The following is a 17,095-nucleotide window of genomic DNA, read 5'->3' as shown; positions in this document are numbered from 1 at the left end:
TTGAACTGGATCTTTACATAAACTGTCCGAAAGAACTGACTCACTAAAATGAATCGGAGATCCAATCGTTAAATAAAAGTGAATCATTTATTTTAACTGGATCTTTACATAACCTGTCTGAAAGAACTGACTCACTAAAATGAATCGGAGATCCAATCGTTAAACAGAAGTGAATCATTTATTTGAACTGGATCTTTACATAAACTGTCCGAAAGAACTGACTCACTAAAATGAATCGGAGATCCAATCGTTAAATAGAAGTGAATCATTTATTTGAACTGGATCTTTACATAAACTGTCCGAAAGAACTGACTCACTAAAATGAATCGGAGATCCAATCGTTAAACAGAAGTGAATCATTTATTTGAACTGGATCTTTACATAAACTGTCCGAAAGAACTGACTCACTAAAATGAATCGGAGATCCAATCGTTAAATAGAAGTGAATCATTTATTTTAACTGGATCTTTACATAAACTGTCTGAAAGAACTGACTCACTAAAATGAATCGGAGATCCAATCGTTAAATAGAAGTGAATCATTTATTTTAACTGGATCTTTACATAAACTGTCCGAAAGAACTGACTCACTAAAATGAATCGGAGATCCAATCGTTAAACAGAAGTGAATCATTTATTTGAACTGGATCTTTACATAAACTGTCCGAAAGAACTGACTCACTAAAATGAATCGGAGATCCAATCGTTAAACAGAAGTGAATCATTTATTTTAACCGGTTCATTTGCATGAATTGCCCAAAAGAACCAGCTTGCTGAATTTTTGCATTACAGTAATGAGAGTTTTTGTAAAGTGTCCTGTAAATATGCTCAATATAAATGATTGATATGTTCTTGACCGTTTTGATGAGATTCACCTGCATGACTCACGCTCAAGACAGTAAAGTGAATATTCCTGAGCAAATGGGAGAGTTGTTTGGGAGATATGGGAGGAGATTCCAGTGCTAAAGGACAACATGTGAATGTTAGTGACAGTATTTATTCACTCGTCTCTTCTCACAGTCATCAGGTTGTTTGATTCTTCTCTATCAGGCACTACAGGTATCAAACGCTGCAGGTATGAAGCTGAAACTGAAGCTTCCCAATCCGGGTCTGGAGGACCGCATTCCCTCTCACGCCGAGCTGGAGAAGATGGAGGTGGAGGAGGCTGGAGACAGACCCAAATGGGACAACAAAGCCCAGTACATGCTCACCTGTGTGGGCTTCTGTGTGGGACTGGGGAACGTCTGGAGGTTCCCTTACCTGTGTCAGAGCCACGGAGGAGGTGAGACTGAGAACTCAAGTAGACACAAAACATCAAAGCGAGGCTCATTTTTGCTCAGTGACATTGAGTATATTTAAGAAGACAATGCATGTTATTTTACTGTAAATATAAAAATGTAGATGTAAAAAGTATCATTTTACAGTATAATTAATGGTAAAAATGTATGTTATATTTAACTTTAGAATACATGTATTTTTTACGGTAAACAATTGTTAAAATGATGGTAAAAAACAAACCAAAAATCCATCAGGCATCCCCAGAGTGACTCATCACATGTCATTATATTTGATGGTAATAGTTGTGCACATCGGGGGGTTCTCTGTTATATCTGATGTAGTTTATAGTTCATATTTATTGCATTAATTAATTTGACATGTTGGTGTTTAGTGTCTCATGTTTATTAATTATTATTGATGATCTTTAAGTGATCATGTGATCTTCTGTAATTACCGCAGTGATTATCAACACATTATAAAGTGAAAAGCAGACTATTATAGATATATAGAGGTTAGTATATTATATAATTTAATAATATAAACGGTAGTGAACTGTCAAATATACGGGCATTAGCCTGAAATGGTCACTGGCCATGTTTTCTTCACAGCTGTTTTATGATACACCCACAAGAAGACCTGATGAGACTATAACACAGCGTATAAACCACAGACGGTCTTAATGGGCTGAATGCAGCCACTTACAATGATTAGAGTTAAACATTAATTCAGCATCAGCGTGGCAACAGATGCTTCGAGCGGTAATGAACCTGAGCTTAATTACCGAGCGCTCCTTTATCTGCTGGACTACAACATTTAGCAAACAACACAAGAGTTATCATTAAGACAATCGGAAACATGTCTACAGTGCTGTATGTGTCTGGCTGTTTTCCTTAAAGTTTGATTTAGAAAATGATTCAATAGCGTGTGTTTTGTACAGTTCATTAATAGACACGGGTTAAAGGTTAACGTGCACATTCCCGTAGTGAGATAACGGTTCATTAGTGAGATTAAACACAGCACAAATGGAGACTGTTGTTGGGAAAAAGACTCCCAGAACAAATGATCTTAAATATATTTAATTTAATATATATGAGTCCTACCGTGTCAACTCAACCAGAGGTCCCCCGCTCAGAATGTCAATTTGTATAAAACATTTTTTTTTTAAATTCTGGTGAAAGAAATACATAAATGAAGATGAAACCTAAAATATTAAATGCCACAGTTGAATATTTACTGAGTAATCCACTATTTTGAATGGCCATTTTCACCGATAACAGATCCCAGAAATAACCTTAGAAAGGCGTCAGCATCATTATTGTATTTTTAACTGATCTGTTAATGAAATCAGTCGACTTCAGCTACAAATGTTGGATTAAATGCCAATTGAGCTCCTCCGCCATCATCAATTTGTTGGCGAATCCAGAAGTCCAGGCCGTGGGCTCCCTCGGGATTTTCCCATTGGTTTTTATCATGTTTTTTTTGTTACCCCCTTTTCTCCCAATGTTGGAACACCCAATTCCCGCTACTTAGTAGGTCCTTGTGGTGGCGCGGTTACTCGCTTCACTCCGGGTGGTGGAGGACGAGTCTCGGTTGTCTCCCCTTCTGAGACCGTCAATCCGCGCATCTGATCACGTGACTCGTTGTGCATGACACCGCGGAGACTCACAGCATGTGGAGACTCATGCTACTCTCCACGATCCACACACAACTCACCACACGCCCCATTGAGAGAACCACTAATCACCACCACGAGGAGGTTACCCCATGTGACTCTACCCTCCCTAGCAACCAGGACAATTTGGTTGCTAAGGAGACCTGACTGGAGTCACTCAGCACGACCTGGATTCAAACTCACGACTCCAGCGGTGATAGTCAGCGTAAATACTCGCTGAGATACCCTATAATGGGGTTTTTGAGTTAATGAGAACAATAATGTCAGTGGTAAACATTACTTGACGATGCGAGGACGTTTTGAAGCCGCCGTGCATAAAAAAAAAAAAAAAAGGTTTAATTCAATACGGCTTCAAAATTCACGTTTGATGTATGACTGTGTGTCATTTATGCAGTATACAAATACAAAACGTCCACGTATCATCAAGTAATGTTTACCACAGACCGTATTGTTCTCATAAATTCAAAAGCCCCATTATATAAGCCCATGGGAAAATCCCGAGGGAACCCAATTACAAGCTGAACAGCTCTATGGGGACAGTTCCAAAATGGAAAAAAGTTGGCGTGCCTGTAACTCGAGAAGTATTAGAAATATCTTAATATGCTTTTAGATTCTGGTTCAGAACAAATTCCTCTTATTGCATCTTCATTTTGAATACCCTATATGGTTAAATCCCAGAGATATGGGGCTCTCAAAGTGGCTTCATGAGAACATTGTTACATTGTACACATCTGTGCAGATAGATGATACTTTTGGTCTTCCCTAAAATACACTGAAATGGTCAAGTTAAATAAATAAAGGTACATTTCTAGTTTCAGCTTTATTTGTTCTTCAGATATTCCTCTTTAAATACAATAAGTATCCTCTTTATACAAAGTGACCCACATTTCGTTTTCGACCATTGAAAATGGATACAATTCAACTATTTGCACATGGAGCCACATTGAGAGCCCCATATCTCTGGGACTGAACCACATAAGGCCTCACAAATGAAGATACCAAAAGACAAGTTTGTTCTGAACCAGAATATAAAAGGATATTAATATATATTTAATACTTCTTGAGTTACAGACATGGCAACTTTGGAAAAAGAACACAAAAAAGTGCTTTTTCCCATATTGTAACAGTCACCATTGGCATATAATGCAACGAGGATTGGTAAAGGCAACTGATTTAAGCAAAATATCTACCAGTATCTGTGTAAACATTAAATGATGATGCTGACACCTTTCTAAGGTTATACTTTTTGACCTAAATTTTAGCTCCAAAATCTTGAAAATGAAAATTGCCAATATGACCCCCCTCTACAAGATACTGGATTATCCAGTAAATATTCATCTGTGGCATGTAATATTGTGGTTTTCATATTCATTGATGTATTTCTTTCACCAGAAAATTAAACAAATAATCAAAATCATCATTTTGAGTGTGTGTTGGGCTCGCTGGTGTAGTTGAATGAACATTTCTATTTATTATATCTTTTTTATTATTTAATGAATTTATTATTATGCTATCTTCTTTAATTTATAGCTCTATAATCTTAGTTTCCATCACATGATGTACATCTGTGCTGTAAATAGTGTTTAATTTGTAAATAACTGTGATTCAACTTGATTGCTGTGAACATACTGTTGGATAAGGACCGAAGTGTGAATGTTCAGCAGGTGTAATCGCACACCTTTTGCCCTCATGTTCGTTCACCTGTATCTCAGGTGCTGCTATCATCATGTGGACTTTCAGCTGAAGTCGTTTCTCTGGGCTGATAAGAGCCACGTGCAGCGATCCTAACATTGAGATAAAGATACCTGTTTGGTGACATCAGGATGTTTGCGAAACACTACCATGACACAGCACAAACCAGAGACAAAAACTCAATACTAATGGATGTATCTTCAACGTTGGGCACTTTTATTACTGTGGATTTAAAGAAAGTCTCGTTAAAACATTGCCAAAACCCCGCACTCCAAAGATGAGACGGACACAAGCAGAAACGGTTGTTAAAAACAACAGCAGCAAAACAGCGCCCTCAATTGGCAACTGTTATGAACAACATGGCATAATAATGGCATTAAGCGCCAATTATTCGCTGCAACTACAATACTGTGAGAATGAGCAAAATGATTGACAGGCAGAAAGTGTCATTGACTGCCTGAAATATTGAAATATGTTCACCATGAGGACTAATTAATGGTGTCTGCTAAAGCAAGCATTACTTATTGCAACTCCTCCAACATCAGTACTGAAATCATTTCAGTTCACTCAAGTGTTGTTTTTACTATCATGTGCTAAAATAAACAGTAGTTCATGTTATTTCTCACTCTTTCAGGAGCGTTCATGATTCCCTTTCTGATTCTTCTGGTTCTGGAGGGAGTTCCTCTTCTGCATCTGGAGTTTGCCATCGGACAGAGACTGAGGAAGGGCAGTGTTGGCGTCTGGACTTCCATTAACCCTTATTTATCTGGGGTTGGTGAGTATTTAAGCAGGTTGAGCTGTAATATTAGCGAGTGCTACTGAAGAGTATGTGAGCTACAATCTCTCTGGTGCTTATGAGGTACAGAAACCTGTAAAACAATCCTGTTTCTCACCCGTAGGTATCGCCTCCATGTTGGTGTCCTTCATGGTGGGCATGTACTACAACACCATCATCGCCTGGGTCATGTGGTACTTCTTCAACTCGTTTCAGGACCCTCTTCCCTGGAGTCAGTGTCCCGTCAATGAAAACAGGACAGGTACAAACATAACGGTCACCACGATTGGAGTTCAGTCACGTGACTGTGTACAATAACCAAAAATGATGCTACATCAGAGGAAAATCTCATCTTTCCAGAAAGCAAGTTTTGCACAAACTTCATTATTTTAGCATGACAAAAAAGCGTCGATGTTGCCAAAGGATTGGTCCATGCTCTCTGTGTGCTCTAAAGCATCCCGATATAAGAAACGAATCATCGATAAACCTCATGATCGGGAAAATGTTTCTCAGCTCACGCTAGCACATCCGAAACACTGTAGCATTGCGGCAGCGACTTTTGCACATCAAGCAACTCTCACGTTCTCTTCATAATTATCCAGATTTATATGTCCTTTGTGTCATCAATGAAACCGGCGTGTCTTTAAACAGGGCTGGTGTCTGAATGTGCGCGCAGTTCTCCGGTGGATTATTTCTGGTACAGAGAGACGCTGAACACGACTCCGGCGATCGGCGAGTCTGGAGGTCTTCAGTGGTGGATTGTTCTGTGTCTGTTATGTGCCTGGACGCTGCTTTGGGTCTGCTGTCTGAGAGGAATCGAGACCACCGGGAAGGTACACAGGTTCTCTCTCTGAGGCTTTTTACACTTTACCATGACTTCTTTTTTAAACCCTGTGTTAAGGTCACTTTTAATCTTGGGTTAACCAGTGTTTCACACGTGCAATTTCGATTGATAAATGCACTTTGGTGTTTAAAAATGTCAGAAATCGACGAGGATTAAAGGTGTAGTTCACACAAAAATGAAAATGTGTATGGCTTTCTTTCTTCTGCAGAAGACTAACCAAGGCAAGTAAATGGTGACTGAAACGTTGAAGCTCCAAAAAGCACATAAATGCAGAAGAAAAGAAATCTATAAGACTTCATTGTTTATATCTACATCTTCAGAAGCAATCGATTTTGGGTGAGAACAGACCAAAATAACTCCTTTTCGATCATGATTTCAAGCTTGATTACACTTCCTAGTGCTTGATGCATGCGCAGAGCGCTAGATGGCGCTAGGAAGTGTAATCGAGCTTGAAATCAGGATTGCCAAGGAGACTGTTGTACAGATTTATGGTGAAAAGGGAGTTTTGTTTTGGGCTGTCACTCAAGACCGATTGGATCGCTTCTGAAGACTTGGATTAAACCACTGGAGTCTTATGGATTACTTTTATGCTGCCTTTATAGATAGTGTTAGTTTAATATAGAGATTTACAAGCGTAAAGTTCCCTCACACCAATGGCTCAGGGGTGAAATGAGTTCTCTTAACTTAAAATGACTATACGTCTGCCCAGTTTCATCAATGCTACATTAACACCTCAAAACATATTTGTGTAGTCCCAACTCTACACAAAAACCCATTTATATGCACAGAACGCAATGAAATCAAGTTTCAAAGTGTGTTGCTTTAGTAGTTCATGTTGATGAAGTATACTGAACGCTCCTCAGGCGGTGTATGTCACCTCCACGCTGCCGTACGTGGTCCTGACGATCTTCCTGATCAGAGGACTGACCCTCAAAGGATCCGTGAGTGGAATCAAGTTCCTGTTTACACCGGACGTAAGTTCCCCTCGTCCATACTAACTGAAGAGTGCACCACTTACTGTATTAATACACTGTATTGATGTTCTTACTGTTAATGCTTCAGCAGTGCTGTAATGATGTTTGTCTTAGGTTAGTTTAATCCAATTTTAATAACGATGACATCACCTCAGCCTATTAATTAACAGTTGAAATCTTGTATTAAAAAATATAAAAAATATAGTTTAAAACGCATGTGGCAGGTTCGTAGTAACATAATCTTTGTGTCCAAATTGGTAAAAAAAAATATTTATGGTGTTTTCTACAATGACATTAATTTAATCTCATCGAGTAAAATGTATTATTATTAATATAAATAATACATATATATAATTAAAAATAAATTAAAAACTTTGCACCTTAAATACAATTTTCATTCTTATTTAAAAAAAAAAGCACTCAAATTATTCAGAAATAATATTGTACATGTTTATAATCTTATGATAAAGTTATTTTCAAATATATATATATATATATATATATATATATATTTTTGTCCTAAATTTGTAAGCATGTAATTCTGGTTCTGTTCACTCAACTTCACATTGAAAAGTCTCATTTTATTCCACTAGATGTCAGAAAGTACTAGAATTATTTTTTCTCGATCACCTTCCATCACAATATACAGATGTGAACTGTAGGGGGCGCTCTAACACATTATACCCCTCACAGATGTGAACTGTAGGGGGCGCTCTAACACATTTTACCCCTCACAGATGTGAACTGTAGGGGGCGCTCTAACACATTATACCCCTCACAGATGTGAACTGTAGGGGCGCTCTAACACATTTTACCCCTCACAGATGGGCTCAGTCCATAGACATTCAGTCTAATGTTCAGTTCAAGCAACACCCTCATTATTTCATTGAATATCTCGGCCTCTGAGTGGACTACAAGCTCAATCCAAGTGTCATTAGATAGCTGAGATTCTCCCCTTTGCAATGCTATCTACATTTTATCATCAATAGTCTATAAAAATAACATATAACAAAAATAACATAAAAAAAAAAAATTCTGATGATTTGTTCTGCATGATTTTCTTCTGGATGGGATTTGTTACTCTGGACCTCTAAGATATAACACTGGATTATTCACACAAGCTCACAGATGAGTAAACAGTGGATACATTTTTGAGAACTACCTAAAAAGCTAAAAGCAGATATAACGATTTTGGCTATTTGGGGCTTATAGCAGCAGTTATTGGAGCATAAAAGTGACGTTTGTATTAGATGACTTACATAAATCATATTTCACTTTGTGATTCTTTTGAAGATGTTTTGAGTTGTGTTATGAAGGCATCCAAATTATCTATACAGTCCGATTCCTGAGAGTGAGAGCTTTCATTTGATATATGACTTGTCCATTTATGTGCGATGTGAAAAACTTTAATTTTCATATAAATATTTTTACCCCATTACCTCTAGGGGGCGCTCATGTTCAACGCGAATGTTTTAAGGACTTATTTTGTTATTTTAAGTAAAATAAATGCAGAAGTGATGTTATATATGAAAAGTTTAAATTCTAAGAATGATATGCCTGACTTATGTACAGAATATGGAGACTTTAACTTGTTTTGCATTATTTGTACCTGCTGGCAGGTCCATAGATCTAAAAAAACAATAATTCTGTACAAAAATTTTACTCAAGAGCTTCAATACATTGTCTCAGGGTTACACCACATGACCGAAACAAAAGAGAGACAAACACCCAGATGTAGAGAAACCCAATTATATGTTACTGATTGTGTCCTCTGTAGCTGGATGAGCTGTTGGATCCGTCGACGTGGCTGGACGCAGGTGCTCAGGTGTTTTACTCCTTCTCTCTGGCTTTCGGAGGTCTCATCTCTTTCTCCAGCTACAACTCTATACAGTGAGCAACTTCAGTCCTTCAATACAAATATCAAACACATGCAGGTCTCAATACTGTGAACCCAAAAGCACAATAACAAGATCTGAATGAAAACGACTAATTTTGTCTTCTATCTTTGCAGTAATAACTGTGAACAGGATGCTGTTATCATCTCAGTGATAAACGGTTTCACATCCATCTACTCTGCTATCGTAATTTACTCCATCATCGGCTTCAGAGCGACGGAGCGGTTTGACGACTGCCTCAATGGGTTGGTGTTCATGCCTGCTATAAAACTGTCATGAGATAATGAATGACAAATCCTTTATCACTAACAAGTCATTTATGGATCAGTGTCAGGGAACTTTGATCTCAAATTAAAGACATTATCTTTAACGGGATTGTATAACCAAACATGAAAATTCTGTCATTATTTACTCAAAGTTCGCATTTGTGTCACTGTAGTGCACAAGTTGTATAGACTTTAACCCGCTGAGACTCGAGCGTGACCGCTGTGTGCATTTTCCATTTATCTTTTTGGTTTTTAACTAGTAGCATCTAATAAACATCTGTCAAACATGTTGAGTGACCCAAACATCATCTGCAGCCTGAAACTGAACTTTTGATCAGATTTTAGGAGTGAACGCACTTAACTGCATAGAGAGATATAGGATGCTCCCTTGCTCCCTATTTAGTGCATGACTTAACCTCCAGTGTGCTGTCTGTCTGCACTTGTCTCAGAACAGATATAGGAGAGCTATAGGATGCTCCCTTGCTCCCTATTTAGTGAATGACTTAACCTCCAGTGTGCTGTCTGTCTGCACTGGTCTCAGAACAGTTATAGGAGAGCTATAGGATGCTCCCTTGATCCCTATTTAGTGAATGACTTAACCTCCCAGTGTGCTGTCTGTCTGCACTGGTCTCAGAACAGTTATAGAGAGCTATAGGATGCTCCCTTGCTCCCTATTTAGTGCACGACTTAACCTCCAGTGTGCTGTCTGTCTGCACTGGTCTCAGAACAGTTATAGGAGAGCTATAGGATGCTCCCTTGCTCTCTATTTAGTGCATGACTTAACCTCCAGTGTGCTGTCTGTCTGCACTGGTCTCAGAACAGTTATAGAGAGCTATAGGATGCTCCCTTGCTCCCTATTTAGTGCACGACTTAACCTCCAGTGTGCTGTCTGTCTGCACTGGTCTCAGAACAGTTATAGGAGAGCTATAGGATGCTCCCTTGATCCCTATTTAGTGAATGACTTAACCTCCAGTGTGCTGTCTGTCTGCACTGGTCTCAGAACAGTTTGAAATGCTCCTTATTTTCATCTTAACTCCATATAAAGCCTCTGAAAGCAACATGTTTCATTTTGTGGATGAGCACATTTATTCTCAATGTGATAATGACCGTAAATACAGGAATGCATTTGTTAATGTTAATGTATAGAATCATATTGTTCAGTGATACCTAAATAAAATATGACAAAATGTTTATAAAATGAAGCACATTTAACACTTAAAGGTGTCTTGTGAACAGTATTCAGTCATTTAAATTAATTTAAATTATAAATTGCGAATAGCGAAGCCAAAACACAATATCCACGCATGTGGACTCGGGGTCACACAAGGTTAAATGCTGAAACACGTTCTTAACGCAAGTACGTGAACGTGTGCCAACGCGCAGTCTGGTTCAACATGCCTTCTTGTGTTACGATAGAGTTACCTTCAAACATCTGTGGCTTTAAACGGGATGTTTTATTATTCTGGTAAGTTGCTATAAATATTTTGATTTACACTTGATTGCCCATACTGTTGCTCCGCCATGACAGTGGTTGACTTGAAAGAGAAAACTCACCATTGAGTTGCCACTAATCTCCCTGTAACGCCCCTTGTGGCAAGGTTGAGAATGCAACTGACACATTTTTAGAACGCAACGACAAATAAAATCAAGCTTGTGTTGCGAAATGCGTCTGCGTTCACATGCTTGTGTAGTGTATGTTTCGGCCCTTATGGTGCTTTTGTGGTGTTGTCTTGCCCTTTTTTGAGACAAACGTGGTCACAAAGGTCACGTTCCCACTAAAACGTTTTCATTTGACAATGCGTTCATTTCGCCAAGTCTACGCCTGTTATACACACTTCAAAAAAGCCATCCATTACCATGTGATTTGTTAGCGATGAGTTTTCAAACATATATACGTTTATAACCACATGACATAATGAAAGAGTAAATGTTCAAACGCATTGGACTTTTGTTTCTGCACAGAAACATCCTGACGTTACTGAACACATTTGATCTACCTGAGGGAAACATCACAGAGAGCAACTATGACTCATTTATCCAGAATCTCAACAGCACGGCACCAGACGTCTTCCAGGAACTCAACCTGAAGACCTGCGACATACAGGCGTTCCTCAGTCAGGTCGGTTCTCCAGTCTAGTCTACTTCTAACCTGCTCTTGTAAAACATTGTCTCCAACTTTCCATTCAAACGCTTTTCAAGTTCTCATATTAATAACTCAATACCGAGTATAAACCATGAAGCTCTTTAGGTTTCACTGGTGATCACTTCTGTGTTCAGGGAGTTGAGGGAACAGGTCTGGCCTTCATTGTCTTCACTGAGGCCATCACCAAGATGCCCGTCTCTCCTCTCTGGTCAGTGCTCTTCTTCATCATGCTCTTCTGCCTCGGACTGTCCACCATGTTTGGCAGTGTTGAGGGGGTGGTGGCGCCACTCCAAGACTTGAACATCTTCCCGAAGAGGTGGCCTAAAGAGGCGTATACAGGTACAATTCTGGGGTTTCTGTGAAGATTTAACCTTTTCATGAGTAGGGTCTAAATCCCTCTGCAGGGCCCCCTGGAGTGAGTTTTTTTGCACGTGACACTACACAGCCGGGATTTCTTGTCATAAAAATAAAATAATGTATATAATATAGTAAACATGTGAACAAATGGGTTATGTCTGCTATACTGTATTTGTTTTATTTATTTAGTTTTTATAGCGGTTATGTGCGTGTGTGCCGTGTGCGTGTGACAACTGCTAATGTAAATAGACTTGGCTGCGTGCATCAGATAATCACGCACGATCAGCACGTTTTCACTGTGAGTATACGAGATTTAATCTGTGATCATGGTGCTTTTGTGATAGTGTCGCTGTCTGTTTAAGAAAACAAACGTATTATATGGCTGAAAAGACTGTTTGAGTTGCTGTTTGTGTGATTGAAAGCCGTATCTGCACCTAATAAGAAGACGTGGCTGCGTGCATGGGAATATCACGTTTAGATATGATGGCTGTGCATATACAAGCTGTGAACTGTTATTGTGGTGGACGAATGACAACCACTACTAATGTAATCAAATGGCAGCATGCATCAGAGGAAGATTGTGTTTGATGTATTGACTGCATATAAGGGCCCAGTTATAAAACATCACATATGTGTGACACTACTCTGCAGGGCCCAGTTATAAAACATCACATATGTGTGACGCTACTCTGCAGGGCCCAGTTATAAAACATCACATATGTGTGACGCTACTCTGCAGGGCCTAGTTATAAAACATCACATATGTGTGACGTTACTCTGCAGGGCCTAGTTATAAAACATCACATATGTGTGACGCTACTCTGCAGGGTCCAGTTATAAAACATCACATATGTGTGACGGTACTCTGCAGGTTCCAGTTATAAAACATCACATATGTGTGACGGTACTCTGCAGGGTCCAGTTATAAAACATCACATATGTGTGACGCTACTCTGCAGGGTCCAGTTATAAAACATCACATATGTGTGACGCTACTCTGCAGGGCCCAGTTATAAAACATCACATATGTGTGACGCTACTCTGCTGGGCCCAGTTATAAAACATCACATATGTGTGACGCTACTCTGCTGGGCCCAGTTATAAAACATCACATATGTGTGACGCTACTCTGCAGGGTCCAGTTATAAAACATCACATATGTGTGACGCTACTCTGCAGGGCCCAGTTATAAAACATCACATATGTGTGACGCTACTCTGCTGGGCCCAGTTATAAAACATCACATATGTGTGACGGTACATATGAAAGGGTTAATGAATGGGGGTTTTTCTGCAAAATCGTGTTTAAAAATTCTGGGTGGATGGTATGAGCACTTTTGTTGAAGAACTAATCAATGGATTTAATAAAATAGTTTAGGTTAGTGAAACAAACACCTCTAATGTCTCGGCTTGTGTCTGTGTTTCAGGTCTGGTGTGCTTTGTCTCCTTCGGTCTCGCTATAATCTTTGCCCAGGGTTCTGGTGATTACTGGCTGGCTTTGTTTGACAGCTTCGCTGGTTCGATCCCCTTGCTGATCATTGCATTCTGTGAGATGATAGCTGTGGCATACATTTATGGAATTGACAGGTGAGACTCGAGATTTCTCAAATACAGAACAAAAATTATCCCTAAAGGCACCGGTGTACATGAGGTAAACCTGGTAAACTTGTGAATGAAAACCTGTGTGCCGTCTCTCTGAGCAGATTCAATGACGATATTAAGTTCATGATCGGCCACAAGCCCAACATCTTCTGGCAGGCCACCTGGAGGCTCATCAGTCCTCTCATAGTGCTGGTCATCTTCCTGTTTTACTTGGCCACCACTGTGAGCAAAAGCCTCACCTACATCGCATGGGATCCGGAATATGTACGTATTGATCTTCTCTACTGTAACCTCCTAATATCATCTCACAAGTAGGGCCCTATCATCGAGAACATGCTGCATTTGATGGATTGTGCATTTATACACGCATTTTATCTAGAGCTGTCATAATTAATGAGTTAGTACATGCTATTCATTTAAAAAGTTGAATGCATACATTTTTCTTAACTGCGATTAATGCATTTAATGTTATTATAGCATAACTCAACAGCATAAACAGTTGTTGGAAGGGTGGAACCATTGCAATGTGTCTGCACTGACACACACACACACACACACACACACAAACACACAACGGTGCTTCCATGTCATGGCAGTGATAGAATGATGGGAAAGGAGCTCTTAAAGGGACAGTCCACCCAAAAATGAAAATTCTCTCATCATTCACTCACCCTCATGCCATCTCAGATGTGTGTGACTTTCTTTCTTCTGCAGAACACAAATGAAGATTTTTTTCAGTTCTTTTAATCCATACAATGCAAGTGAATGGGTGCCAAAAAACTGGATCAATATTTTAGTCCATTTTGACAATAAATTGTCCTCCCCACTCAGTCCATCTCCAGATTAACTTTTGCATTCTTCTTCAAGTGTTTTTGGTGATTCACATTATTCATGCATACAAAAAATGACTTAAATATTGATGACCTATCATATCACTTCTGAAGACATGGATTAAACCACTGGAATCTTATGGATTACTTTTAGGCTGCCTTTATGTGCTTTTTGGAGCTTGAAAGTTCTGGTCACCATCCACTTGCATTGTACTGACCTACAGAGCTGAAACATTCTTCTAAAAATCTTCTATTGTGCTCTGAAGAAAGAAAGTCACACATCTGGGGTGACATAAGGGTGAATAAATGATGACAGAATTTTCATTTTTGGGTGTACTGTCCCTTTAACACTATTTGATGTACAAAACAAGCACAGATGGGACTTGTGATAGAAAGCAAGTATTTTTCAGGCTATGTAAGGCACATTTTGATTTCCACAGAAGCACTGCATGTCTGAACTATCACAAAAACACAGAATGAGACGATTTTGTCTGCAAACGCTTTTCATGTGGAGTTCAAAGAGCGCTTGTTGTTGACGCATGACGCAAATATTGAACTTGTCTTCACGATTGCTGTAGCAAAGCGGATCGTCACAGTCTACCTGCGGAGGATGAGACTTTAAGAGATGTAATGCCCATTGCAATGGAAATACAACCTATGTGAGGACTAATTCTTTCAATCAGTCAAACTCCCACTTAGACTTGTTTAATGTTACTTGAACTGGTGATATTTTAGTGCATTTCTATCTTTATACTGTGCAAGACTTTGTCAGGAAAATGTTAACAAAGCATTCAATTGTTACATATTTTATTTTATTTCCTAATAAGGAAAAAAAATGCATTTTGTTTAGCAGCACGCATCCATGACTTCATCAGGGTGACCAATCCTGATTATTTTTATGGAAAAACCAGGAGAAACTTCAGATAAATGTATATTTTGGGGGCGGGGCGGCTGCATATTTCTGTTATGACAGTCAGCATGAAACAAAAGTTGCGACCAACTTTTCTTCCATTTCGCCCATTTTTTGTCTTCCAAAAGTGGGCATTGCATAGCGGAATGGAGGCGGACCCAGACATGCCCCTTCCACTGTTCCAGCTTTTAATCAGTTTTAAGAGTCATGTAAATAAACCTAGCATCATAGCTGCTAATGCAGGAGTATTTTCAGCGGTTTCCCTCCAAACATGTCACCAAAAGAGCAAGTTCTGACATTTTGACTAAAGATTAAGAGGTAAAAAAAATTACATAAAATAGCAAATATGCATGGATTAATCATTCACAATAAGACCAGTAACATGCACTAATAAAGTCAATAGTGTTCATTTTGATTTAATGTCGACTGGGCAGGGGATTTCCATTTCCCAGCATGCTTTGCATGGGACACATAGGGAGAGTAAATGTCCAAATTAAGGGTTTCTGTGCAAGATGAATATAATACAAGTGCACAGTCCGTTAGCTTATTATTTAGACGTTATAGACACAATAATATACTTTTTCTCCGTTGTACTTTGCGTTTACATTTTGTTCTTTTGCAGGAAAATTTTCCGAACCTGGTGACGCTGCCTTACCCGGACTGGATTTATGCAATAATCTTCATTCTGTCTGGAGTTCCGGCTTTGGTCATTCCGACAGTGGCTTTATACAAACTCATCAGGAACCGCTGCTGCGGGAAAGAGGAGAGACACGCAGAACTGCCAGTGTACTCCGTCTCCGCCAAAATAGAAATGACTGACGAGCTAAAAAAGCCAGAGGTCACCACAGCCGCAGTGCATGCAGACAATCAGAGCAAACATCATTCTCAGTGAACACAACTACAATAACAGACTTAAACAACCAATCGGCCAATCACAGGGCTGGATTGGGACATAAAAGCACATTCAGCAGAACTCGACTGGAACGCCAGAAATAGACAGAAGTCAAGAGTCACGTTGAGTTGTGCTGCTCATGCGGGTGCCACAGGTTCAAGTCTGGTCTCTTTACCATACAGAAATGTCTATTATATACAAGAGAACAGATGATAAAGCTGAAATTTCACCCTAAATAATTTATACTGAAGTTTACAATTGCACTGAGGACGAAATTATTCATGCTTTTCTGTTGTTTTTATTTGCATTGACAAACAATAGTTGAACTGTACTGATCTACTCTCCCTTTTGCATTGAAGCTATCTGAAAAGGAAGTTGTAGGAACTTACATGCTGTAATTTAGTCTTTTAAAACAATGTTCGAGAATTTGAGTTTATATGTATTATAGTGATGAATATACATAATGTTAATTACACTGTATACACACACATGTAACTATTAAACTGTTAGAGGTCCTATTAGTCACAATTCTAACTGTATTAAGTATTTTTTTAGGTTGTGTTGTTTGAACTGTAACAGTATGATTAACAATAAACCAAATTTGATGATCTTCATGGTTTGTTATCAAAAGACTCGGCTAACAATAAGGACATGTGTTTAGTAATGAATCAATGCACTTTCTAAAACTGAATTAAAGGTGCTGTAAGTGATTTCAGCCGTTCTACTTCCGCGAGACTGAGCCGTTGGATTAGCCACGCCCCCTCTTTCCAAAACCCAGCATTACAAAGATACCAAATGAGCTTTAGTGAGACCGACACAAGGAGAAACAGTTGTTATGACAACAGCTGCAAAACAGCACCCTCATCTGGCAACTGTTATGAACTACATGGCATAAAAATGGCATTAAGCCTCAATAATACTCTGCAGCTGCAATACTGTGAGAACGAGCAAAATGATTGACAGGTCA

The 17,095-nt window shown here is 39.0% G+C and overlaps 1 protein-coding gene across 1 annotated transcript; it reads left to right on the top strand.

Annotated features, from left to right (window-relative positions):
- The first annotated feature begins 999 nt into the window (after window positions 1-999).
- LOC127620283 (sodium-dependent neutral amino acid transporter B(0)AT1-like) lies at window positions 1,000-16,446 on the top strand. Its single transcript, XM_052093464.1, has 12 exons — window positions 1,000-1,281; window positions 5,276-5,416; window positions 5,541-5,678; window positions 6,068-6,249; window positions 7,124-7,234; window positions 9,012-9,124; window positions 9,246-9,374; window positions 11,358-11,514; window positions 11,673-11,877; window positions 13,322-13,481; window positions 13,598-13,760; window positions 15,859-16,446. Exons 1-12 carry the CDS (start codon window positions 1,077-1,079, stop codon window positions 16,126-16,128), a joined length of 1,974 nt encoding a protein of 657 aa, XP_051949424.1. The 5' UTR covers window positions 1,000-1,076; the 3' UTR covers window positions 16,129-16,446.
- Window positions 16,447-17,095: the final 649 nt, after the last annotated feature.

This window comes from Xyrauchen texanus, chromosome 26 (assembly GCF_025860055.1).
Source record: "Xyrauchen texanus isolate HMW12.3.18 chromosome 26, RBS_HiC_50CHRs, whole genome shotgun sequence".
NCBI classification, from domain to species: domain Eukaryota; kingdom Metazoa; phylum Chordata; class Actinopteri; order Cypriniformes; family Catostomidae; genus Xyrauchen; species Xyrauchen texanus.
Note: the sequence above shows the minus strand (reverse complement) of the source record. Positions and strands in the feature narration are given on the sequence as shown.